This window comes from Mustela nivalis, assembly GCF_964662115.1.
Source record: "Mustela nivalis genome assembly, chromosome: 1".
Lineage (NCBI taxonomy): Eukaryota > Metazoa > Chordata > Mammalia > Carnivora > Mustelidae > Mustela > Mustela nivalis.
In genome coordinates, this window is record NC_139020.1 from 12,893,042 (window position 1) to 12,914,263 (window position 21,222).

A 21,222-nucleotide genomic window follows, 5' to 3' on the forward strand; every position below is an offset into this window, starting at 1 on the left:
CTGGCTTCTACAGCAGGGTAGGTGCTCATGTATTTTCTGAATGAATGACTACGTAGGTGGTTGGAAACATCAGCGCAGGAATATATACAGCTACTATATTTTCCCTCTTTTCCTTTCTGGCCACTTTTATGTGTGTGTCTTAAGCGCATACAATTTGAATGGTACAGAGAAAGAACAGAGTAAGGAGAAGAGGCTAGGAGAGTCACAGTCCCTGAGCTTTGAAGGTCTTTCTTCTTTTTCCCTGTGGGCGACAGTCACCAGGCCAGGGAGAGAGACCGGAAAATGGGAAGGAAGGACTTGAATTAACCTGGGTAGCCCCAAAAGGCTGAATCACATTTAGTGGTTTCATAATGTGAATTTCTGTGTGCAGGGCACTCTGTACCAGATTAATGTTCCTGGTTTGGATTTGCTCCCAGAAATAAACCCATTAGTCTGCTGCGAAGCAGAGAGCGGGGTTTCTTTTCGTTTTGCCCCTCTCCCTCTCCCTGCCTCCCACTTCATGCCCCCTCTGAAATACCAAAAGTTAAGGTTTTCAGAATGCCGGGGCAGTGAATCGAATTTTAGGTAAAAGCCCATGGTTCCTTTTGACCTGGATGAACTGGGAAGAGTTGATCGGACTTATTAATCTCTTGAATGTTTCAAGGTTTGATTGATTTTTTTTAAAAGATTTTATTTACTTATTTGAGAGAGAATGAGTGAGAGAGAGCATGAGTGAGGAGAAGGTCAGAGGGAGAAGCAGACTCCCCAAGGAGCTGGGAGCCCGATGCGGGACTCGATCCCGGAAGTCCGGGATCATGACCCGAGCCGAAGGCATTTGCTCAACCGACTGAGCCACCCAGGCGCCCCTGATTTTGAAACTGAAATACAGATGGAAGTCTGGGTCAGACGGAAACACTGGGAGGGAGGGAGGTCGTCAAATGCTCCGGTGAGTTTGGTTACTGCTTTTTGAACCACATTATCATTTCCAGCAGAAAGTCCATTTGTGGGGCGCCTGCGTGGCTCAGTGGGTTAAAGCCTCTGCCTTCGGCTCAGGTCATGATCTCAGGGTCCTGGGATCGAGCCCCGTATTGGGCTCTTTGCTCCTCAGGGAGCCTGTTTCCCCCTTTCTCTGCCTACTTGTGATCTCTGTCTGTCAAATAAATAAATAAACTCTTAAAAAAAAAAAAAAAAGGAAAACAAAGAAAGTCCGGTTGTGCTTTCAGGGTTTTTGGTGTCTGGAGAGAAGCCGAGCTGGAGGGAACCACGAGGGTTTGCAGCTCTGTGAAGGCAGCACGGCAGCGGGCCCTGTGGGCAGCTAGCTACCCTCTGGGCACAGACACGTTTAATGCTCTACATGTCTACCTGGGTTCTCATTTCACATCGCGGGGGGCCCGTCTCTGTGGAGGCGTCAGTTCTCACCTGCAAGTGTGTAAGGGCCCAGGCACCTGCCAGGTGGGCAGGTGCAGAGGATGGGGTGGGCAGAGGATCGTGTCCTGTCGCCTTACCAAGCTCTCTGCCCGCCCCGCACCCTGAGCTCTTTCTGTTCAACTACCCATTCGTGACTCACTTCTCCCCTCCTCTCTTTCCTCCCACCCCCCATGCTGCAGACCATAAAACCATGGGAAACGCAGAAAGTCAAAATGTAGAGCATGAGTTTTATGGAGAAAAGCATGCCAGCCTGGGCCGGAAGCACACGTCCCGCTCACTGCGCCTGTCGCACAAGGCTCGGCGGACGAGGCACGCGTCCTCGGGGAAGGTGATCCACAGGAACTCCGAAGTGAGCACACGATCCAGCAGCACACCCAGCATCCCGCAGTCCCTGGCCGAGAATGGCCTGGAGCCCTTCTCCCAGGAGGGCACCCTAGAGGACTTCGGCAGCCCCATTTGGGTGGACCGAGTGGATATGGGCTTGAGACCCGTGTCGTACACCGATTCTTCCGTCACTCCCAGCGTGGACAGCAGCATCGTCCTCACAGCCGCCTCTGTGCAGAGCATGCCAGACTCGGAGGAGACCCGGCTCTACGGGGATGACGCTACGTATTTGGCTGACGGAGGCAGGCGGCAGCATCCCTACACATCCAACGGGCCCACTTTCATGGAGACGGCGAGCTTTAAGAAGAAACGCTCCAAATCTGCAGACATCTGGCGGGAGGACAGCCTGGAATTCTCACTCTCCGATCTGAGCCAAGAACATTTAACAAGCAACGAAGAGATCTTGGGTTCTACCGAAGAGAAAGACTGCGAGGAGGCTCGGGGCATGGAACCCCGGGCGAGCCCCCGGCAGCTCAGCAGCTGTCAGCGTGCCAATTCCCTGGGTGACTTGTATGCTCAGAAAAACTCCGGGGTGACGGCAAACGGGGGGCCCAGGAGCAAATTCGCAGGCTACTGTCGGAATCTGGTGTCTGATATTCCCGATCTTGCAAACCATAAGATGCCACCAGCTGCTGCCGAAGAGTCTCTTCCCTACAGTAATTACAACACACTCCCCTGTAGGAAGTCTCACTGTCTTTCTGAAGGTGCCACCAACCCACAGATTAGCCATAGCAACAGCATGCAAGGCAGAAGAGCAAAAACAACTCAGGTAAAGTGGTTGAAATCTGTTTCACTATTTTGGAAATGGTGCATGAGTTCAAATGCATGCTTTTGCTCCTGCAAGGTTCCCATCTTTGAGTGCCTGGCGGTGGCTGCACCTGCTACTACCCCCCCCCCCCCCCCCGGGATTCATCTCAGCTCTGCTTCGCCCCTCTTCCAGTTCGGTGCCAGGGGTGGGATGAAGGGGAGAGAGAGAGAGTGTGTGTGTGTGTTAGGGGGGTGATGTGGGTAGGAGTGAGAATAAAGCTGATAAGTTCATACTCGGGACCTGCTGCCTCTCCAGCTCAGCTCTTGAATAGCGTCTCGCTTCTGCTGAGCCTCCTTCCTCTCCCCGGACAGATGGGCCCGGCGGGTTGAGCACTCTCGGGGTGTCTCTCCAGTGCCGCAGGTGGGAAGACGGGTTGGTCGGAAGCTCCTCGGAGGAGGCATCTTTGATTCAGGGCGGGCTCTGGTCATTGGTCAGCTTCTCGCGGGGGTTGGCAGGCTTCCCGCCTTACCAGGAGCCATTTCAATTTCCTGTTCCTTGCGATGCCGGCCAGCCCTGTCTCTGGAGGGAGGGGCAGCGGAAGGAATAACATGGGCGGCTTCCAGTTCCTACTTTGCAGCCAGCTCGTTGTTTGACCTTGGGCAAACCCTGACTTCTAGTTGCTTCTCTGAAAAATGGGAGTGAAAAGGGCTCAACGCGCCTGTTCAGGGGTCTAGGGCAGGAGAGAGATGGGTGTGAAGGCGTTTCTTTTAAAGATTATTTTTACAAGTGCCTCGCTGATGGAAAGAGGTCTCATCACCTTCATTGGGGGGGGGGGGGGCTAAGAGCCCACCTCGCACTCCTGTGTGCCCTGGTCCTTTTCTGGTCCTGCTGTTCCCGGTCGCCGAGTTCCGGGTGTCCTGACTGGTGTTGAGGATGGGTTCATGGTTTAACAAGACAGTGCTTCTCATCAGAGATCCAGTCAAGCCCATTTGCCTCGAAAGGCACGTCAGCCTCCAGGGTGACCAACTGACAGCACCGTGGTCAGCGGGAAAGCGGCAGGTGCCCTCCGGGCTGACGGAGCAGGGGTGGTGCTGTTCCAGTACGAGACAGACAGGCATTTTGAGGTTTAGTTCTCTCAGAAAGGGGGTCTAAGTAAAATGGGCAGATGGTGGGGAACCCAAAGAGGGGGCAGAGAAAATGGACACTAGACTGTGTTCTTGCTGGAGAGCAGATTTTTATAAAATAGCCCCGATCTCAGGTTTCTGATTTTATGTTGGAATTTTAAATTCTCCTGTACCAGCCATCAGGGAAGTCCTCGGTGTTTTTTGTTTCTTCTCCTACGCTAGCTTTCTGTATTAGAATAATTAAAACTTTCTGTATGTTCCTCCAAGTTTATATGGGTTAAAGGAGACCGTGTTTGACCTTTCCCCTCCTTTTCTTTCCAAAATCATGTTTGACTGTGATAAAAATACACATGACATTTACCATCTTGACCATTTTGAAGTGTGTCGTTCAGGTTCACACTGTCGGGCACCCATCACTACATCCATCCCCAGAACTCTTTCCATCTTGAAAACCTGTTAAGCAACAACCTCTCATCCTCCTCCCCCAACATGCCCCCCACCCCCCGGCCCCACAGCCCCAATTCTGTTTTCTGCCTCCATGAATTTGACTACTCTAGGGATGTCCCATAAGTGGAATCAGGTAATAATGGTCATCTTGTGACTGGCTTCTTTCCCTTAGCGTAATTTCCTCGGGGGTGCATCCATGTTGTAGCCGGGATTTCCTTCCTTTTTAAGGTCGAAGAATATTCTAGCATGTGTGTGTTTGCTGCAGTTTTCTTTTATCCATTCATGTGTCGGAGGGCAAGTTGTGCCGATGATGTCCAAACCAGGTTTCGGGGCTCCACTCCTCACCTGGGTGACTTCGGGCAAAAAACTATCAGATGCAGGAATAATAAGTAAGGCCTTTGGAGAAGATGGAATGAAGTAACACAGAGGTGCCTGGTCTTTTGGCAGCAGCCAGTAGGGGAGGATTCATTAGTCGTTGGCTGTGTTCCTTATGAGTGGCGGTGTAGGACTTAAAGGCCCAGGTGGTTCAATATTTCTATCAAAGTCTTGTGTCTTAGAAACAGTTGTTAAAAACGTTGACTCTACAATCAGAGGAGATGAGCCTGAAGTTGCATCCCCATGGACACCTGAATTTTGTACCCTTCTCTTCTCGGGGGCGAGACTCGCTGATGGGAATGATGGAACAACCCCCCTGCGGGAGTTGCTCCTCACTGTCCGTTTGGGAAGTGGAGAGACCCGTGAGATAGGTGACCTGTCCTGTGACCTGACAGGGGCTGAAGGCTCGGTCTTCAAGGCACGGCCGGAATGGCACTGCAGGGCTGAAATGAAGAGAGAGGCTCCCAGCCTTCAGGATTCAGAGAAGAGTGCGTTGATGCAGGCAGTTGAGAAGGGAACATGACCTATGACCGTGACTGTCCCTCTTACCTTGAACAATGCCAGCCAGGACTTTTTTTTTTTAATGGGGCAGGGCAGAGGAAGAGAGAGACGCCACGCTGAGCGTGGAGGCCAACATGAGGCTCGATCACATGACCCTGAGATCCTGACCTGAGCGGAAATCAAGAGTCAGATGCTTACCCTACTGAGCTTGCCAGGCACCCCATGTTAGCTCACATTCTGTATGAGATCTAAGAGGGCTGCCTGGCTGTATTCTGGCTCTCCATGTTGTGCCCCACCCCCCGGCGCCCCAGGCTGGGGACAGCTGGACCTCTGTCTGGTTCAGCCCACCCCCTACGGATGGGGGTTTGAGTCACAGCTGACTACACCCAGAAGAGAGGGGCAGAGCAGTTTTCTCCTGCAGAGCCGGTACCACTGTGAGCTCTCACGTGTCATTGTTCTATGAAATTTCCATCTTTGGATTGGCGCCTTTGGAAATTGTTAATATATGGAAGTGAGATCATCTAAATGTGGTGTCTCAGAAAGTCACTGCCTCGGCAGCTTAATGTGATGCAGAGAGCAACGGGCTCGCAGTCCGGGGGCGTCCATTTACATCCTGGCTGGCTCCTCGCTGACCGGTGACCTTGGGAGAGTCACTCCCATCTTGGGTGCTGCGCAGGCTCCTTCTCTGTCCGCAGCGAGGGACACCAGCCTCTGACAAGCACCCTTAGGGGAACCCGGCGGGCACCCAGTGTGGACACCTGTTGCAGAGTCCATAGAATGAACGGAAGAATTATTTTCGTATTGACTTTATATGTTGAGCGAGGATCTTTAATGACTTGAAACAAACCCCAGAATTATGCACAACAGTCCCCATCCACCCACGCTTCCTAGTCTAAGTTTGGCGTGTTCATCCAACGCGATTTCTTGAGAACCCACTATGTTCCAAACAGTGTATTTTAAGAGACAGTGGGTGTGGAAGCTTCCTTGAAAAGAATTCCCTTTTTTTTTTTTTTTGTTCTTTTTTTTTGTTGTTGTTGTTGGTAAAAGTTTCTGACCCGGGGGATCTCTTCAGCGAGCTTGGATCGGAGATGTTAAAGTTCCCTCATCCTGCTCTGGTGACATAGTTGAATCTGTAACTGTCAGCAGTTTACTCCCCAGAAGAAGAGTTTCTGGAAGACATTTGGCCCCAGAGTGTGGTCTCTGAGCCTGGGATGAAATACACTTTATCTGAAACAATGAGAACAACTTCTTTGGATTTGAAAATGATCGAAAAAGAGTCTTTGACCGTTTTTCCTTTTTTTGTTGTTTGTTCAGTAGTTGGACGTGTTACTGAAACATGAGGCCTTGGAGCTCACATGCAGTTTTTAAAAAGTAACACCTGTTTCATGCCTGCCACGCGGCGAGTGCTGAGGAATTATTTAATTCAGTAGGTTTGAGTGTGTGTGTGTACACGTGTGTGTGCACGCACACAACGTGCATGAAAATTTGTGTTGCGACTGTTTTGTATTCCTTTGTTGGAAGGGTTTATCTGTATTGCTTAAAGCAGAGTTTACTTGCATTGATGTCCGGAGAAAGACAAGAATAGATTGGCTCTTGATTTGATGGATACATTATTGGTCTTTTGGACTGAACTTGACGGTCTCCGATATTCCCATGGTTAACACTCAGAGCTGGGGCAGCCTGATATCACGTAAAGACGTTCTGAAATCCAGCAGAGCCGAGCTCGTCGGCCTGAGCACTGTTTCTGTTGGTTATGTAACCTGGATGGACCTCGGTGCCTCCTGAATGGGGCTGATGGGAGTTCCGCACGGAAGTGAGTACGAAGCTCCTGGCATGTTGTCTCTTGCGCTTAGTAGAAGCTCAGTCGGTCATGGTTATTAGTTGTGATGGGAATAGTTTGGCTTCCTCTTTCAGAGCTCAGCCCTCCTGTGTCTCAGACTTCCAGTGGGTGAGGTGGAAAGAGAGAACTGCCAACTGATGGAGCGTCTTGGAGCCAGGCTGTGTGTTTCAAAGGGAAGCTTTGGCTTGGGGCCATCGTACGGGACTTGGTAGGAGAGCTTCATTCATCCACTTAGGAGATGGAAGAGTGGGAGCTGCTCTTACCAAGAACTTCTCAAGGAGCCACAGCCTGGAGATAGCGAGGGACCCCCTGCTCAGAGCCCCTTGTGGAGATGGGACACTGATGATGGGTTTGTGTGTTTGTGCAATTTCTGACCACCTCTGTGTCCCCAGAAATCTTCACACCATAGCGGATGGAGTCGGAACGAGGTAAGGCAGAGCTCTCCATCCGTTTCTGGCCCCCGTGGGCCATTGACAGATTCTTTTCAGCCTGATTTCCAGCTCACAGATCGCCCCTATGTCCAGCCCCCTCCCTTTGTGGGGGAGAAAATATATCTAAAGAGATGAGGCGACCAGGTCTCGCAACTAGATTAAAATCTAGGTCTCCTGACTCACCGACCAGGGTCATTCTTCGGAAGTCCACACCCCCACACCATTACTTCCTCCTCATTCTCAAACAGATTCCAACTTCCATGTCCTTCGATTTTAAGATCAAATTCCTTAGTTCTGGGGCAGAAGCAAAAAAGGGTGATTGACTGAAAAGAATGTAGTTCACACTGTAGCCCAGGCGCAGTAGTTCCTGAGAGAGGTGTCCACGGCAGTGTTCAGAAGAAAACCTTGCTTTCTTGTTTGGAAAGGCAAGTCCTAGATCCATGATTTCAGCAACAAGGGGTGTGCAGTGTTCTTGGAAGAGGCTCTTGAGTTCCTAGCAAAATTGTGTTGGTTTTTATAAAATTTTGTTTTGCTTTACACTTAGCTTAAATGGCTTAGGAATAAGTATGTTCCCCAAGCTGAAAACCGACATCAGCATCCAAGAGATTCTTAACCTTTGGTCACAGACTCCTTTGAGAGTTGGATGAAAAATTTGGACCCTTTTCTTAGATAAACACATGGACCACCCTTCTGCATTCAATTTCAGGGGCTCCATGGGTTCCCCAAAGTCCATCTAGAAGCTTCTGGTTAATAACCCCAGGTTAATTCTGCATGAAACAATATATTTTCATAAAAAATTTATTTTTTTTAAAAAAACCCCTTTCCTTGCCTTTAATTCAGACCATTCGATGCTTCTTTTTTCCTTTTCCCTTGATCTTCCTTTTTCTGGCATCTAAGTTAAGCAATGAGATAGTGTTTTGAAAGCAAGCCCATCCATTTTCGGTAGGAGTATCTGCCTCTTGGCCAAGATCTTCTTTTGGGGAGTGAGAGGGTGAGTATGTAGTTGGGGGATGGCTGTGTTGTTAGTTTCAGACCCTTTCTACTTGTAAAAAGTACGGTGGACTCCAAAGGGCTTCTGTTTATGTGGCTTCTAGCTATAAATAGTTATCACACTAGAAATTGAAACAGGAAAGCCAAAAAAAAAAAAAAAAAAAAAAAAACCCCAAAACCCACTTGTTGATTCATTTTTAAAATAGAACCAATAAACCCATTCTTTGTTCACAGAAATGACTTTTTATTTTCTAAAACTTAAAAAATTAGGGAGGAGAGAGGTATTAATTTATATTTGACAAATCTCTACAGTTTCTGGCAAACAGGAGACCCTAGAGTCTCCTCTCTGCTTCTGCCTTCACTCTTTTGTGGTTGTGTTGGTTGGTTGGTTGGGTGGGTGGGTGGAAAGTGTGGTTTTGCCCAGGTAGCTGGAAAAGGCAGGGTGTGATAGCCACCCCCTGAAATTACCTGAGGATCCCTGGTCCACACTTTGAGCTGCCCATTGAGGCTAATACAGGCTGGGGAAGTTTAGGCCTTCAAAATTCCCATTTTTAGTTTAGTGCTTGAAGAAGAGGAACGTCTGTGTTCATTGATGAAACTGCTGGTTTCTTAGCATCACTGAGGAGGAGGAAGGGCTGGAATTGGGAGCTTAGAATCCTTCCAGAAGCCTGCTATGAGGGCCTAAGAGGGCCTCCATGGAGCCCAAGGTAGAACTTAGGAAATAGGCTTTTCACTGTCATATGGATGCAGTTTGCTCTGGACGACTGTTGGCAGATTATCTAATGCGGCCCATAGGGCAGCCCGTCCTGTCTTTCTTTCTCTAGTTTAAAAAAAAGTTAAAGAAAACACTTTAAATTAACTCTGGTTATGTCTGTAAATGACATAATAAAACCGGATTGTTTGAAGATTGCAAAGTTCAGCTTGACAAGTAGGACTCACTTCTCAGCTCAACCGTAGCTGAGCCGGGAGATGAGCAAACCTTTAAATCAAATGAAACTGTAATCCGCGAGGAGCCGTTCTCCTTGTTTGGGGATTATGGTGGAAAATGAACAGCAGTTTATTCACAGAAAGGTGGGTTTATTTTTATTTATTTGTTTATTTATTTATATTTACTAAGATTTTATTTATTAGAGAGAGTGTGCACGTGCATGCACATGTGCACACACGAGTGGGGGTGGGGCAGAGGACGGGAGAGAGCAGGGAGCCCAATGTGGGGCTCCATCCCAGGAACCCGGGATCATGACCTGGACCAAAGGCAGACCCTTAACTGACTGAGCCACCCAGGCGCCCTGCAAAGGTGGGTTTATTTTTCTGAAGTGTCTTGCCTACTCCACGCCAGATACTGTTTGTAGTGCTTTGGGATGTGTCAACAGGAAAAGGTCCCTGAGCTCATGGAGCTAGTTTGGGGGTGAAATGGGGACGTGTAGTTAGAAAACAGCATAATAAGCGCTCAACATGCTATGGAGAAAAGAGCAGGGCAGGGCAGACGAGGCAGTGGGGGATGCGGGAGGCACTATGAGATGGGGCGGTCAGGCTTGACCCCCTCGAGAGGGCAGACTTGGGGGTCGGTCATTGATTTGGGAGGTGGGAGTGTGCCCTGCGTGTTTGAGGGAGCAGAGCTGGGGCAGGGGAACAAGATGCTGCAGAGAAGTTGGCCTGGCAGTCGGAGGAGGGAAAGGAGTCTTTTAGCCGTGGAAAGGGGGGACGTGAGCTGAGCCTTAAAGGATGAATATTCCTGGAAGCAAGAACAGTTGGGAGCATGCATCTGCGTTGCACTGACTGGTAGGTCCGTCCTGTGCTCCAGTGTGAAGGCTGGACGTCTGCAGGGGGCTTTGCAAGGCAGGCCGAGGAGCCTTCCACATGGCTCCTGGGAAGGTCTGCCTGGCTGTGGTGTGCCGGGTGCATTCAGGAGGTTGAGGGAGAGAGCTTGTGGCTGAACCACGGCCGTGGCTCTGAGAAAGGAACCCGCAGGTCGGGTGATAGATACATCATGGGTAGTGAGGAGGGGAAGGATGACTACAAGGTTTGAGGCACCTACGTGGACAAAAGCAGATAAAAAGAGAGAAGATGATTCATTAGCTCAGATGTTGGCAGTCCCCCATCTGGAGTTACCTGTAGCAACATTTCAAGCATTTGCCAACATACTTCTGACTCCTTTTTAGCAACTGTAAGAACTTTGGGTTGAGAGAAATTTTGAGTCACTCCCATTGGGGATCATTAGAGAAGGAGGGAAGACGTGTTGAAAACATAAAAAGGCATGGAAGTTTTGTCTTGGGAAAGGGAGAAGGGAGAACTAGAGCTGGGTTTTAGAAGTCCCTCCAACGGAGGTGGGACATGTGCAAGTGGGGCATGATAGTGGGAAACCCAGCAGGTAGAATTTACAAACTTCAGAATTGAAAATGCAGAAAGGCACTGGATATTTGGTTAGACAGCAAGAGAGAGGGGGGGAACAAAAGAAGCCTTACATGGAAAAGTAACACTGCAATATTTCTAACAAATCAGGAATGGCAGTTATTAGTAACAGTGTGCATAGTTATTAATCGACAGTGTAGAAAACACCACCATTTTGGGGTGCGTGGGTGGTTAAACATTGGGCTCAGGTCATGATCTCAGGGTCCTGGAATCGAGCCCTGCGTCAGGCTCCTTGCTCAGTAGGGAACCTGCTTCTTCCTCTGCCTCTGCCTCCCCTCCTCCCTGCTTGTGGCCCCTCTGTCAAATAAGTAAATAAAATCTTAAAAAAAAAAAGTAGAAAACACCATTTTCCTAGGTTATGATGCTATTTTGCAAATGGGACAATAACTTAAAAGGCACTTCATCGGCTCCTCCCAGCCGTGGTCAGCCCATTTTCCTGTTTCCTCAGCAGCACCCCTTCCATGTTAGGCACTAGTGAGCGAGGTCAGGCAGTGCTTCTCTCCTTGGGCCAAGATGAATTTAGACCGAAGGCAGAAACGACAGTAATCCTAGTTAATGCTTTTAAGCAGGCACTATGTGCTGGGCACAGTTCTAGAAACCTTTGCTGGGTTAACTCAGTTTCACAGCATCTTAACAGAGTGTTCTAAAGGGGAGATAATTGTTGTCATCCCCTTTTGACAGGTGGGGAAACTGAGGCACAGAGCAGTTCAAAGTAACTTCCCCGGGATCGGTATTGACCATACTGAGATTACCAAGGGAGAGCATCCTAAGAGTATATCAAGTATACCGAGGAGAGAACACTGGGAGCCAAAAACAGTATTCATGTATGTGTGTGTGTGTGAGACGGGGCACTTGGCAGTTTGGGGGACAAGAAGATGGTAAACCAGGGGAGAAGGAGTGTTTTAGAATTGAACAAGACAAAAGTTGTTCTAATTCAGAGCTTCTGCCAAGTCGAAATTTCCTCAACCCCCTGAAAGTCCACTAACTCTCTATATTTAGCTTTTCTGTATAGCTATGTGAAAGCAAAGCTGGATTCATCAGGGAAATTAAACAAAGTAACCAAGGAAATAGCTTCTAATTGCATCAGACCGATAACTACACATGGCTGATTGATCTTACTGTCCTCGAAGTGTCCCAGGGCCCTTGAACTTTGTGGCTGATTACCTTTCCAAAACTGTGTTCACCTGTCATTAACACAGAAAACCTGTCCCTCAGAGGATTTGTAAGTTGCCCAGCAAAACCACTGGAGCCTTGTTACAATGTATCGTTAGCCCCCATTCGTGCTGCCTGACCCTTCAGTTTGCCAAGGTGGTGAGAAGGGGCGTTACATTTGCTGAGTGCCGCCAGCATTTTAGTACCCAAGCCCACGTTAGCATTTGTGGTCCAGCTTTGGTAACCTCGATGACCTTGGCCTGGCAGCTGTGGTGTGCTTCGGGCTACAGCTGGCCACTTGTGCACCCGGTAGGAAAGTGCATACGTTTGTGCTGGGAATCTGCCAGTGCCGTGGAAACTGGCGAGCGCTCTAGAAATCTGGCTTGGGAGGATGTGTCCAGGGAGACCAGGCTCTGAGAACCTCTGTACCCCATGAATGTTGTGTATAATCGGAAGCCTTTTCAGTGGAGTGTTTCTAACACGGGGAGTATATTTTGAGTAATTTCCAGGAAATCTCTGAGTGGATCATGCATCACATGGGAGTCACTTCTCTGTGTCGCTAGGGTCTTACCATCTTCCCTGATCTCCTTTGACTTTTGAATTAGAGCTCGGTATATGATAAACTACTAGGACCTATCAGATGCTAAGAGACCTCACTTACTATGAAGGAACATGCGTTGTGTTTGCTACAGACACTGCTGGGCTCCCATGAGATTCTGCCCTGGAGTTGGGTTTTGGATTTCTTGCTGCTGGGAAGAGTGGGGGAGGTTCTGAGTATGGAAAGAGTCCGTTTTCTCAGGTGCCAAGCCCTTGAGAGTGAGGTGGGAAGGTGGAGGAGCCCTCGGAAGGATGACCACCAGGAACGTTCGCTTGACGGTGGCCCTCTTTCTTCTGAGCTCTTGGAAGGTGCATTGCAGTGATAGGCGTCCTGACATCGGAGGGTGATGGGCATCCGGGATGCAGCCTCGGAGGGGTGGATGCTTGCTGTTTTCCAAAGTGTGAACCCAGTGAGCACAAGGGTGATGTTTGAAGGAAATGTTTGAATCACGATATTGTATGCTTGAAACGAATCCAGCACTGGATGTTAGCTAACTGGAATGAAGATAAAAACAAGAAACAGGGTGCCTGGGTGGCTCAGTGGGTTAAGCTGCTGCCTTCGGCTCAGGTCATGATCTCAGGGTCCTGGGATCGAGTCCCGCATCGGGCTCTCTGCTCAGCAGGGAGCCTGCTTCCTTCTCTCTCTCTGCCTGCCTCTCTGCCTACTTGTGATCTCTCTCTCTCTCTCTCTCTCTGTCAAATAAATAAATAAGTAAAATCTTTAAAAAAAAAAACAAGAAACAAAGTGGGAACCCAGAGCCTCTGTGTCGGAGTGTCTGGCTTTGGTTTGTGCTAGAGATTCTGAGGTGATGCTTAGGCATTTGGGGAGTGGGGTTCCACAGATGATTCTGACCCACACTGAAGCTGGAGGTTGCTGGTGCCCGCGAGCCTCTCGTGGACCGTTCCGGTGTTGAATAGTGCCTCTGGTTAGGTCGTCCTTACTTCACGCGATGCTAGAGCCTGGAGGCTCTGGGTATTTGGGACATCGCAAACTTCATGACCAAGTTGGGCTGGGTCTGGGCAACCCGCATGTTTTCCAACAGGCTGGGTCACATATCAGTGGGGGCCATCTACCACCGAGCCTGCTTGGCCACATGTGGAGATAAGGTGGAGTCGGCTTGGACAAAAGATCCAGAGCATTCCCCAGCGGTTACGCGGGTTGTGTGCTCCAGGGCTATGCCGGCTCACCTAGGGCCGGCAGGCTTCTCACCCGGAGTGATCACTTCTTTGCTCAGATCAGTGGCCATCCCAGAGCTGGGCACACAGAGCCCGGGCCATGGCGAGCTGATAGCAGCAGTCGGCGTGAGCAGATGTTCAGCCCCGGCAGAGAGGTGAGTGTCTGCCAAGCCTTAATGCTTAGTTTTTAGAGAGGCCCCAGGGTATTCCGTAAAGGGGTAAATGGTTTGTGGGGAAGTCGGAGACTTTAAGACACATGCTCTTAAGGGTTTGGTCTGTCTCGTTTCTGCCTCTTTCCCTCCTCATTCACCTCCTCCTTCCTCTTATCCCTGAGATTTGAGCTCTTTGCCTGGGAAGTCAAGGCAAACAGATACTAGCTTTCGCTGGGAAAACCTGAAAAGGGCCTTGTTGACAAAAAAGGGTAAAGCATGGAGTTGTCTGTTTCGGTAGAACCTGGCCAGGTGCTGCTTACAACTGAGCAGTGGGTTTGCCATGTCATAGTGGAAAAGGTGGTTGGAAATGAGAGTTCCGACTCCCAGTCGGCCAGCAGCCAGGGCTGTGCATTTCTGAGCCCCAGCATCCTCACTGATTAATCAAGAGGATGGCTTTGCAAGGTCCCTGCCTATTCTTGAGCTCTGGGAATTAACAAGATGCCTTGAGTCCATTCTCTCCCTGGTTCTGAGGTCTTTCTCTTACAGACCAGGGCGGTTACCAGGATAGCGAATCTCTCCCTGACGTACAGAGATGCTTCTCACCTCTTTGCATCTTAGAGGGGAGCTTGGCACTGATGCCTTCCTTTCTTCCAGGGAAAGACTGAGACCCATGAAAATGAATCCAGATGTTTAGGAAATTCACACACACCTCGTCTCCCACCACCCAGGGTTGTCTTGAATCATCAGTCACGGCATATTTTGCTTATTATCTTTATTGACATGGTCAATATTCCTGCTGGGAGAAGTGGGAGTTCTTACCTGTGTTTTCCTTTTTATTTATTTTTTTAAAAAGATTTTATTTCTTTATTTGACAGAGAGAGATCACAAGTAGACAGAGAGGCAGACAGAGAGAGAGAGAGGGAAGAAGGCTCCCTGCTGAGCAGAGAGCCCGATGTGGGACTCGATCCCAGGACCCTGAGATCATGACCTGAGCCGAAGGCAGCGGCCCAACCCACTGAGCCACCTGGGCACCCTTTGTTTTTCTTTTTATATAGGGCACTGGATCTGGGTCCTTCATGGCCCCGGTGGAATGGCAGATAGCAAAGTGATGGGACTGGCATTTGCTAGGGTATGCCTTTAATCCCCTTGAAATCCGAGGGGTTTGAACTCCATTGGAAATGCAGCTGGTCCTCTGAAGCTATCCTAACTCCTTCCTGCTTCTGTTTTCCCTCCTTGCTTTTTCTTTTCTTTCTTTCTTGAAAACAGTTTTAGGTAGTAGAGAGGGGTTCCCAGTTAACCTTGAACACCTGTCAAAGGTAGTATTGGCCAGATCCATTATTTTCCTCCTTTTTTTTTTAAAAAAAATATTTATTTATTTATTTATTTGACAGAGAGAGAGAGATCACAAGTAGGCAGAGAGGCAGGCAGAGAGAGAGAGGGAAGTAGGCTCCCTGCTTAGTGGAGAGCCTGATGCAGGGCTGGATCCCAGGATCCTGGAATCATGACCCGAGCCGAAGGCAGAGGCTTGAGCCCACTGAGCCACCCAGGCGCCCCTACTTTCCTCCTTTTGCACACTGTTCTCTTTATTGTGGGTGTTTTTTTTTTTTTTTTTTGAAGGTGCACGGTGTTCTGATTTAATATATGTATACATTGGGAAATGATTACCACAATCAAGTTAATTAACACATGCATCACCGCACATAATTACCTTTTTGTGTGTGTGTGTGTGTGTGTGTGTGTGTGTGGTGAAAACACCTAAGATGACTCCCTTAGCAAATTTCAGTCCCCACCATGCTGCACATTTGATTCCTAGAACTTAACTTTTTTAAATAAAGATTTTATTTATTTATTTGTGAGAGAACACGAGTGGGGAGAGAGGCAGAAGCAGACTCCCCGCTGAGCAGGGAACCCGATTCGGGGCTCGATCCCAGGACCCTGAGACATGCATGACCTGAGCCAAGGGCAGACGCTTCAGTGGCTGAGCCGCTCAGGCACTCCTAGACATTAGAAACTTTCATAACTGAAAGTTGGTACCCTCCTTTGGCCGCGATCTCCTCCCCCACCTCCATCCCTGACAGACACTGTTCCACTCTCCGTTCTATGAATTCGACATTTTTGGATCCCCCTATAAGTGAATCATACAGTATTTGTCTTACTCTTGCTTGTCACGTCTGTCTCTGCCCATCTTCTAGTCGTTAGCTTAGTGTCTCTTGATAACGAAGGTGAAGTGAATTTTGAGGCCCTCACTTAAGAATGGACCCAGTGAGATGGGTAGAGATAAGGTCCAGCAGCTATCCGGGCCTCGCCCAGGACCGTGTCTCTGTGTGGCTTGGTTCATTCTGCCCCGTGGCCTCTCGGCAAATATTTGAGCCCAAAGATTTTATTTTTATGCCAACTCAGAATAGTCTGTTTTTACATTTGCGAACCGTAATTGGCTGCTTCTGAGACTGAAGGCTGAAAAAGTGGTGAAATCCCCAAACCGTGTGTTACTTTGTTACTTTCTGTGTCATGCCTGTGTACCTGTTCTCTTCCATTGAGAAAAATCAGTCTGATTTCTTATCCATAAGACAGTTGAGCTGTCCTGTCCAATATTGCTGTCACTATCCCTCCTTGATGACTGCCATTATTTAATTATTATTTATGGGCATGCCTGTAGCCCTTTGGAGCAATTAAGGTTCTTATTTGAGAACAGATCTGTCTCTGTCCCCGAAATGTTAGGCTTGAGAGCGGGGACAGTGCTTTGGAACTTCCAGAACTTCCAGATGTTTTTAAATTGGGAATTGATACCCCGGCGTGCTGGCAGTTGCCGGAAGCTGTCACTTGGCCCAGGGGCAGTGAGTAGCCTGCTTGGGGCTCCGAGCTTGCTGGCTTTGAAAGGGCAAGGTAATTGGAGAGCCTGCCTTGGAGCTGTGGGCCCCACAGACTTATTTAGCTCAATGCAGAGTGAGAGGCTGCTTGTTTTCGAGAAGGGACGCTGATTACAGCATGAGGACTCTTGCCTGTTCATGGGACCTGGGTCCTTGCTGGGTGAGTGGGTGAGGCTGTGCGCTGGTGATCTTTTGAGTCGCCACATTATAAAACAAGACTCCTAACCGAGTTATTTATTGATTGATTTACGGAATCGTACTGGCTGCAAAGACCTTGTTACCTATTGTTACCCCCTACCTCTGCCACAGCTAATCAGCCTGCAGAATTTCCTGGAGTTTGGGGCAGGCTGATGAGGGTCAGGGAGCTGAGCTCTCTCAGCATGGCCGTGGGAGCATCTATAGCTGATCTGCCAGTTAGTTGATTATCTAAGTCAGATAAATGATAAGCTCTTGGAAGGGTTCCTTGGTTTTTAATACATATTTCTTCAATGTTTGGGATGGTTCGCATTCATGCCAGGGCGGCTTAACGGCCCCCTGTCACCCCCCAACTACCCTCCCCAGCCGTTTTGCCAGCAGGTTGGGTTTGTGCGGATCTGGGGTTTGGGGAGGAGTTGGTCCGCGCCAGGCTGGGGAGCAGCGGTGCCGTGTGGGTTCCCTGCAGCTCTGCCGGCTGCCGAGTCCCCGGCTCTCCTCTCGTCCTGATGCATGTCTTCCTCTTGTCCCTTTCTGCTCCCAAGGATGTTAACGCCGGCGAGGGCAGTGAGTTCGCGGACAGTGGGATCGAAGGGGCCACCACCGACACGGACCTCCTGTCCAGGCGATCCAATGCCACCAACTCCAGCTACTCGCCCCCCACCGGCCGCGCCTTCGTGGGCAGCGACAGCGGCAGCAGCTCCACCGGGGATGCGGCCCGCCAGGGGGTGTACGAGAATTTCCGCCGGGAGCTGGAGATGAGCACCACCAACAGCGAGAGCCTGGAGGAGGCGGGCTCGGCGCACAGCGACGAGCAGAGCAGCGGCACCCTGAGCTCGCCGGGCCAGTCGGACATCCTGCTCACAGCCGCGCAGGGCACGGTGCGCAAGGCCGGGGCGCTGGCCGTCAAGAACTTCCTGGTGCACAAGAAGAACAAGAAGGTGGAGTCGGCCACCCGGCGGAAGTGGAAGCACTACTGGGTGTCCTTGAAAGGTAGGACGGGGAGCGCCCCGCCCCCCCTGTGCGGGAGGAACCTTGCGCGTCAGGGTGCACCTGCGCCCCCGATGGTTTATGAGGACGTGGGGTGTGCATTTTATACTACTTTTAACCAGTTGTATAAGTATGGGAATACTTAGCATGAAATCTTCCCTCTTAAAAATTTAGGTGTGACCCTGTCGTGGACCCTAGGGCAGATCTCTAGAATGTGATCATCTCTCTCTTTTTTAAAGATTTTATTTATTTACTTGACACAGAGAGAGATCACATGTAGGCAGAGAGATGGGTAGAGAGAGAGGGAGCATACAGGCTCCCTGCCGAGCAGAGAGCCCGACGTGGGACTCGATCCCAGGGCCCTGACACCAAGACCTGAGCTGAAGGCAAAGGCTTAACCCTCTGAGCCACCCAGGTACCCCGTGATCATCTCTCTTAACTGAAACTTTCTGTACCTTGATTATCGGTAACTCCTCACTTCCCCCACTTCCCCCTCCCCCACCAGCGCCGTTTTGTTTTCTTTCCTTTTTCACAGTTAAGCTAGAGGAACATCCCACATTGAGTTTCCTTGTATAGACAGCTGCTTCTGAGGACAGCTCATTTGAGGGACGTGTTCCAAAAGAAAAGAAAAGTCATTCAAGTTAGGGAAGCACCTCCTAAAATAATTATTTTGGAGGGAAACATTCATTTGAATCCTGTGAAATGACCATTTCTTTAGGCTAAAAATGCTAGAATATCACTAATCTCATGAGGCTCAGCCCAGTGCTTACTAGAATGTCTGAGTCATCCTAGGTTTGTGAAAAAGTAACTGTTTTACGGTCACACTCGACTATATGAGAGAGAGAGAGAGAGAGAGAGAGTGTGTGTGTGTGTGTGTGTGTGTAGATACATACACATGTGGAGACATGGCTGCCTTTTCATTAGTAAGTGTAATGCTTTTATATGTTGCTATTCGTTGTCCTACATCAGAAGTTCATGCACATACTATTGTGCATGTCTGCATGTGTCTCCGTAGGAGAAAAGCTCCCATTTGTGTGCTCCGTGTCTGAGAGAGTACTTGGAGCCAGCCCCCTTAGACCTTCTGTCACAAACCAAATTTGAGACCGGTTAAAGTATGGCAGGACAGGTTCGTTAGGTCAACAAGCATGAAGGACAAACACAGGGAGACATCTGGGCTTCCCAGGTGTGGTATACCCTCTAGACCATTCCATACTCCATCTCCTTAACTGTGGTTAGAGGGAGAACATCAATCCTAGAGGCATAGAGCATTCTAGAGTCTGCACAGTGATGCGCAGGCCATCCCCTGAAGGACAGCCGAGGTGTAGATCGGTCCCATTATTGCTGGTGCCAACTGTTGCTTCAGTACTTCAGTGAGACAGGAAGGGAGCTTAATTAGACCGGACGTTTTCACTGCATGTCCCAGAGACCCGCAATGATGGTACCTGAAGAGAGATAGAACTGAGTCCCTCCCGTCCACCATAGGCTGAAGTTACGGTGATTCCTTCCTGTGAGTCATCCAGGTCCCAGGTTCCTTCGGTCTCCTTGCTCTGCTGTTCCCAGATCCAGTCCCTGTGGTCAAGGTAGCTCATCACCAGGCCCACGTTCCCACAGAAAAATGAAGGTGTATCCCTCTGCCCTATATCAGGGCCATGATAACCAAGTACCACAGACTTGAGTGGTTTAACCAAAGCAATATATCTTCTCACAGTTCTGGAAGCTGGAAGAGATCCAGGTAGAAGTGGGGTTGGTGAGACACCTGTCTCCTTGGCTCTCGATGGCGGTCTTCTTCCAGTGGCCTTCTTCCCGTGGCCTTCCCCATCTGCCCGTCTGTGTCCGAATTCCCTCTTCTTAGAAGGTTAGCAGTCAGATTGGATTAGGGCCCATTCCTCTGACCTCAGTTTATAAAGGTATTTGTAGAGACCCTAACTCCAAGTACAGTCACATTCTGAATTACTGGGTTAGGACTTCAACTAGGAATTTGGGGCGAGATAATTCAGCCCATGACAGGCCGTGAATCTGTGTGCTAAGTAAGCTTCCCAGGTGATTGCTACAGCTGAGACACCAATGTTAGTGTCGTAGACTAACAATAATTAGGCGCTTTTTCACTTGGGACGTGGAAGAGGACATCGTTTGGTTCCGCCGTTCCCTTAGAGAATAAAGGATACTCAAAGCCCGGGTGTGCCATCTCAGAGCAGTGGCTCCAGAGCCTGTTAGAAGAGAGAGCCTTCACGCTCTTGGTGACCCAGATTTGAATGGCACAGTCTGTCAGGCTCCAGGCCCAGGACACAGAGCCACCGAGCCCTCCGTTTCTTAATCCTGACGGGTTCCCATTATAGATCGGCATGCTCGGGCCTGGTCCTTGCCACTCAAAGGCAGAGTGTGCTGCTGTGTTTTTCTTGGCAACTCTGGAGATCGAGAAATAAAAAAGCAGAGAGCACCTGGGAGTTGTGGGGGTAGATTTCTCTAAAGAGTCTGCCACTTTAGGCAGAGTAATTAATTTTTTAAAAAAATGATTACATTTAGAATTAGTCTCTGGAGTGTCTCTTTCGGCAAGTGCTGAGCATGCAGGAGACGTCCAGGGGTGGGTGAAGGCAGACGGACTGCTTTCAGGAAGCACGTGCTTCCGGGATTTGCTGCTTCGTGTTAATCTTCACACCGAAACAGGCAGGAAATGAGAGTCCATTTTAACGATTTTAACCAAGTTTAACCACCTACTGTCAGGGGTGATTGTCAACCAACGTTGCAAAATTACAAAAACGGCAATTTGAGCAGACCGTAAAATGTTCCACATTTGCACACGTCAGGGTCTGTGCATGTCTCCTCTTCATGATCCACTGGCTTCTTTCTCTGTCCGCAGCCTACAGTACAGCTGTGTTGCTCCTTGTCTGTTCAGAGTCTGCTAATCATTAGTGTCGTGTTAGTCCTAAAGAGGAGAACAGGGTTTCTCAACAGGGGCACTATTGACATTTTCTGGATAATTCTTTGTTGTCGGGATGCTCTCTGGGGCTCGGCAGGATGTTTAGCAGCATCTCGGCCCTCCACCTGCAGGATGCCAGGGGCACCTGCCCCATTCCCCCCATACCCAGTGACAAACAAAAATGTCTCCAGATGCCACCAGATGTCCTTGACCTCAGTGGCAAAATTGAGGGTTTTTCCCACCTCAAGAACCTCCGATTTGGAGGAAAATAGCATCCCCTTCCCATTTTCTTTCCTATATTATCTCTGAATCTGTGCTAACTTAAGAAGTGAAAATAGGTACAGGAGATTCTGCAGTGTGTTGTATGTGTTTCTGAAAAGACTTGAGATCTTCAGAATAAAAGGGACTATGGGAAAAATAAGGTTGGGACAGACTCCTTAATAGGTATGTCATTAAGTTATATGTCTGCGCGCCGCCTGGGTGGCTCAGGTCATGATTCCAGGGTTCTGGGATCGAGCCC

General features: G+C 49.3%; 1 protein-coding gene across 11 annotated transcripts in view; it reads left to right on the forward strand.

Annotated features, from left to right (window-relative positions):
• Window positions 1-21,222, forward strand: part of TIAM1 (TIAM Rac1 associated GEF 1) — a 382,148-nt gene that overhangs the window by 247,732 nt on the left and 113,194 nt on the right. For 10 of the 11 annotated variants that reach the window (XM_082723635.1, XM_082723632.1, XM_082723631.1 and 7 more), the window contains 2 exons: window positions 1,587-2,560; window positions 17,341-17,788. In XM_082723635.1, coding sequence (XP_082579761.1) covers window positions 1,598-2,560; window positions 17,341-17,788 — 1,411 coding nt within the window. In that variant the 5' untranslated portion in view covers window positions 1,587-1,597. Of the gene's footprint in view, window positions 1-1,586; window positions 2,561-13,651; window positions 13,740-17,340; window positions 17,789-21,222 lie in introns of those variants that run through there. The other variant, XM_082723628.1, reaches the window with a different exon arrangement.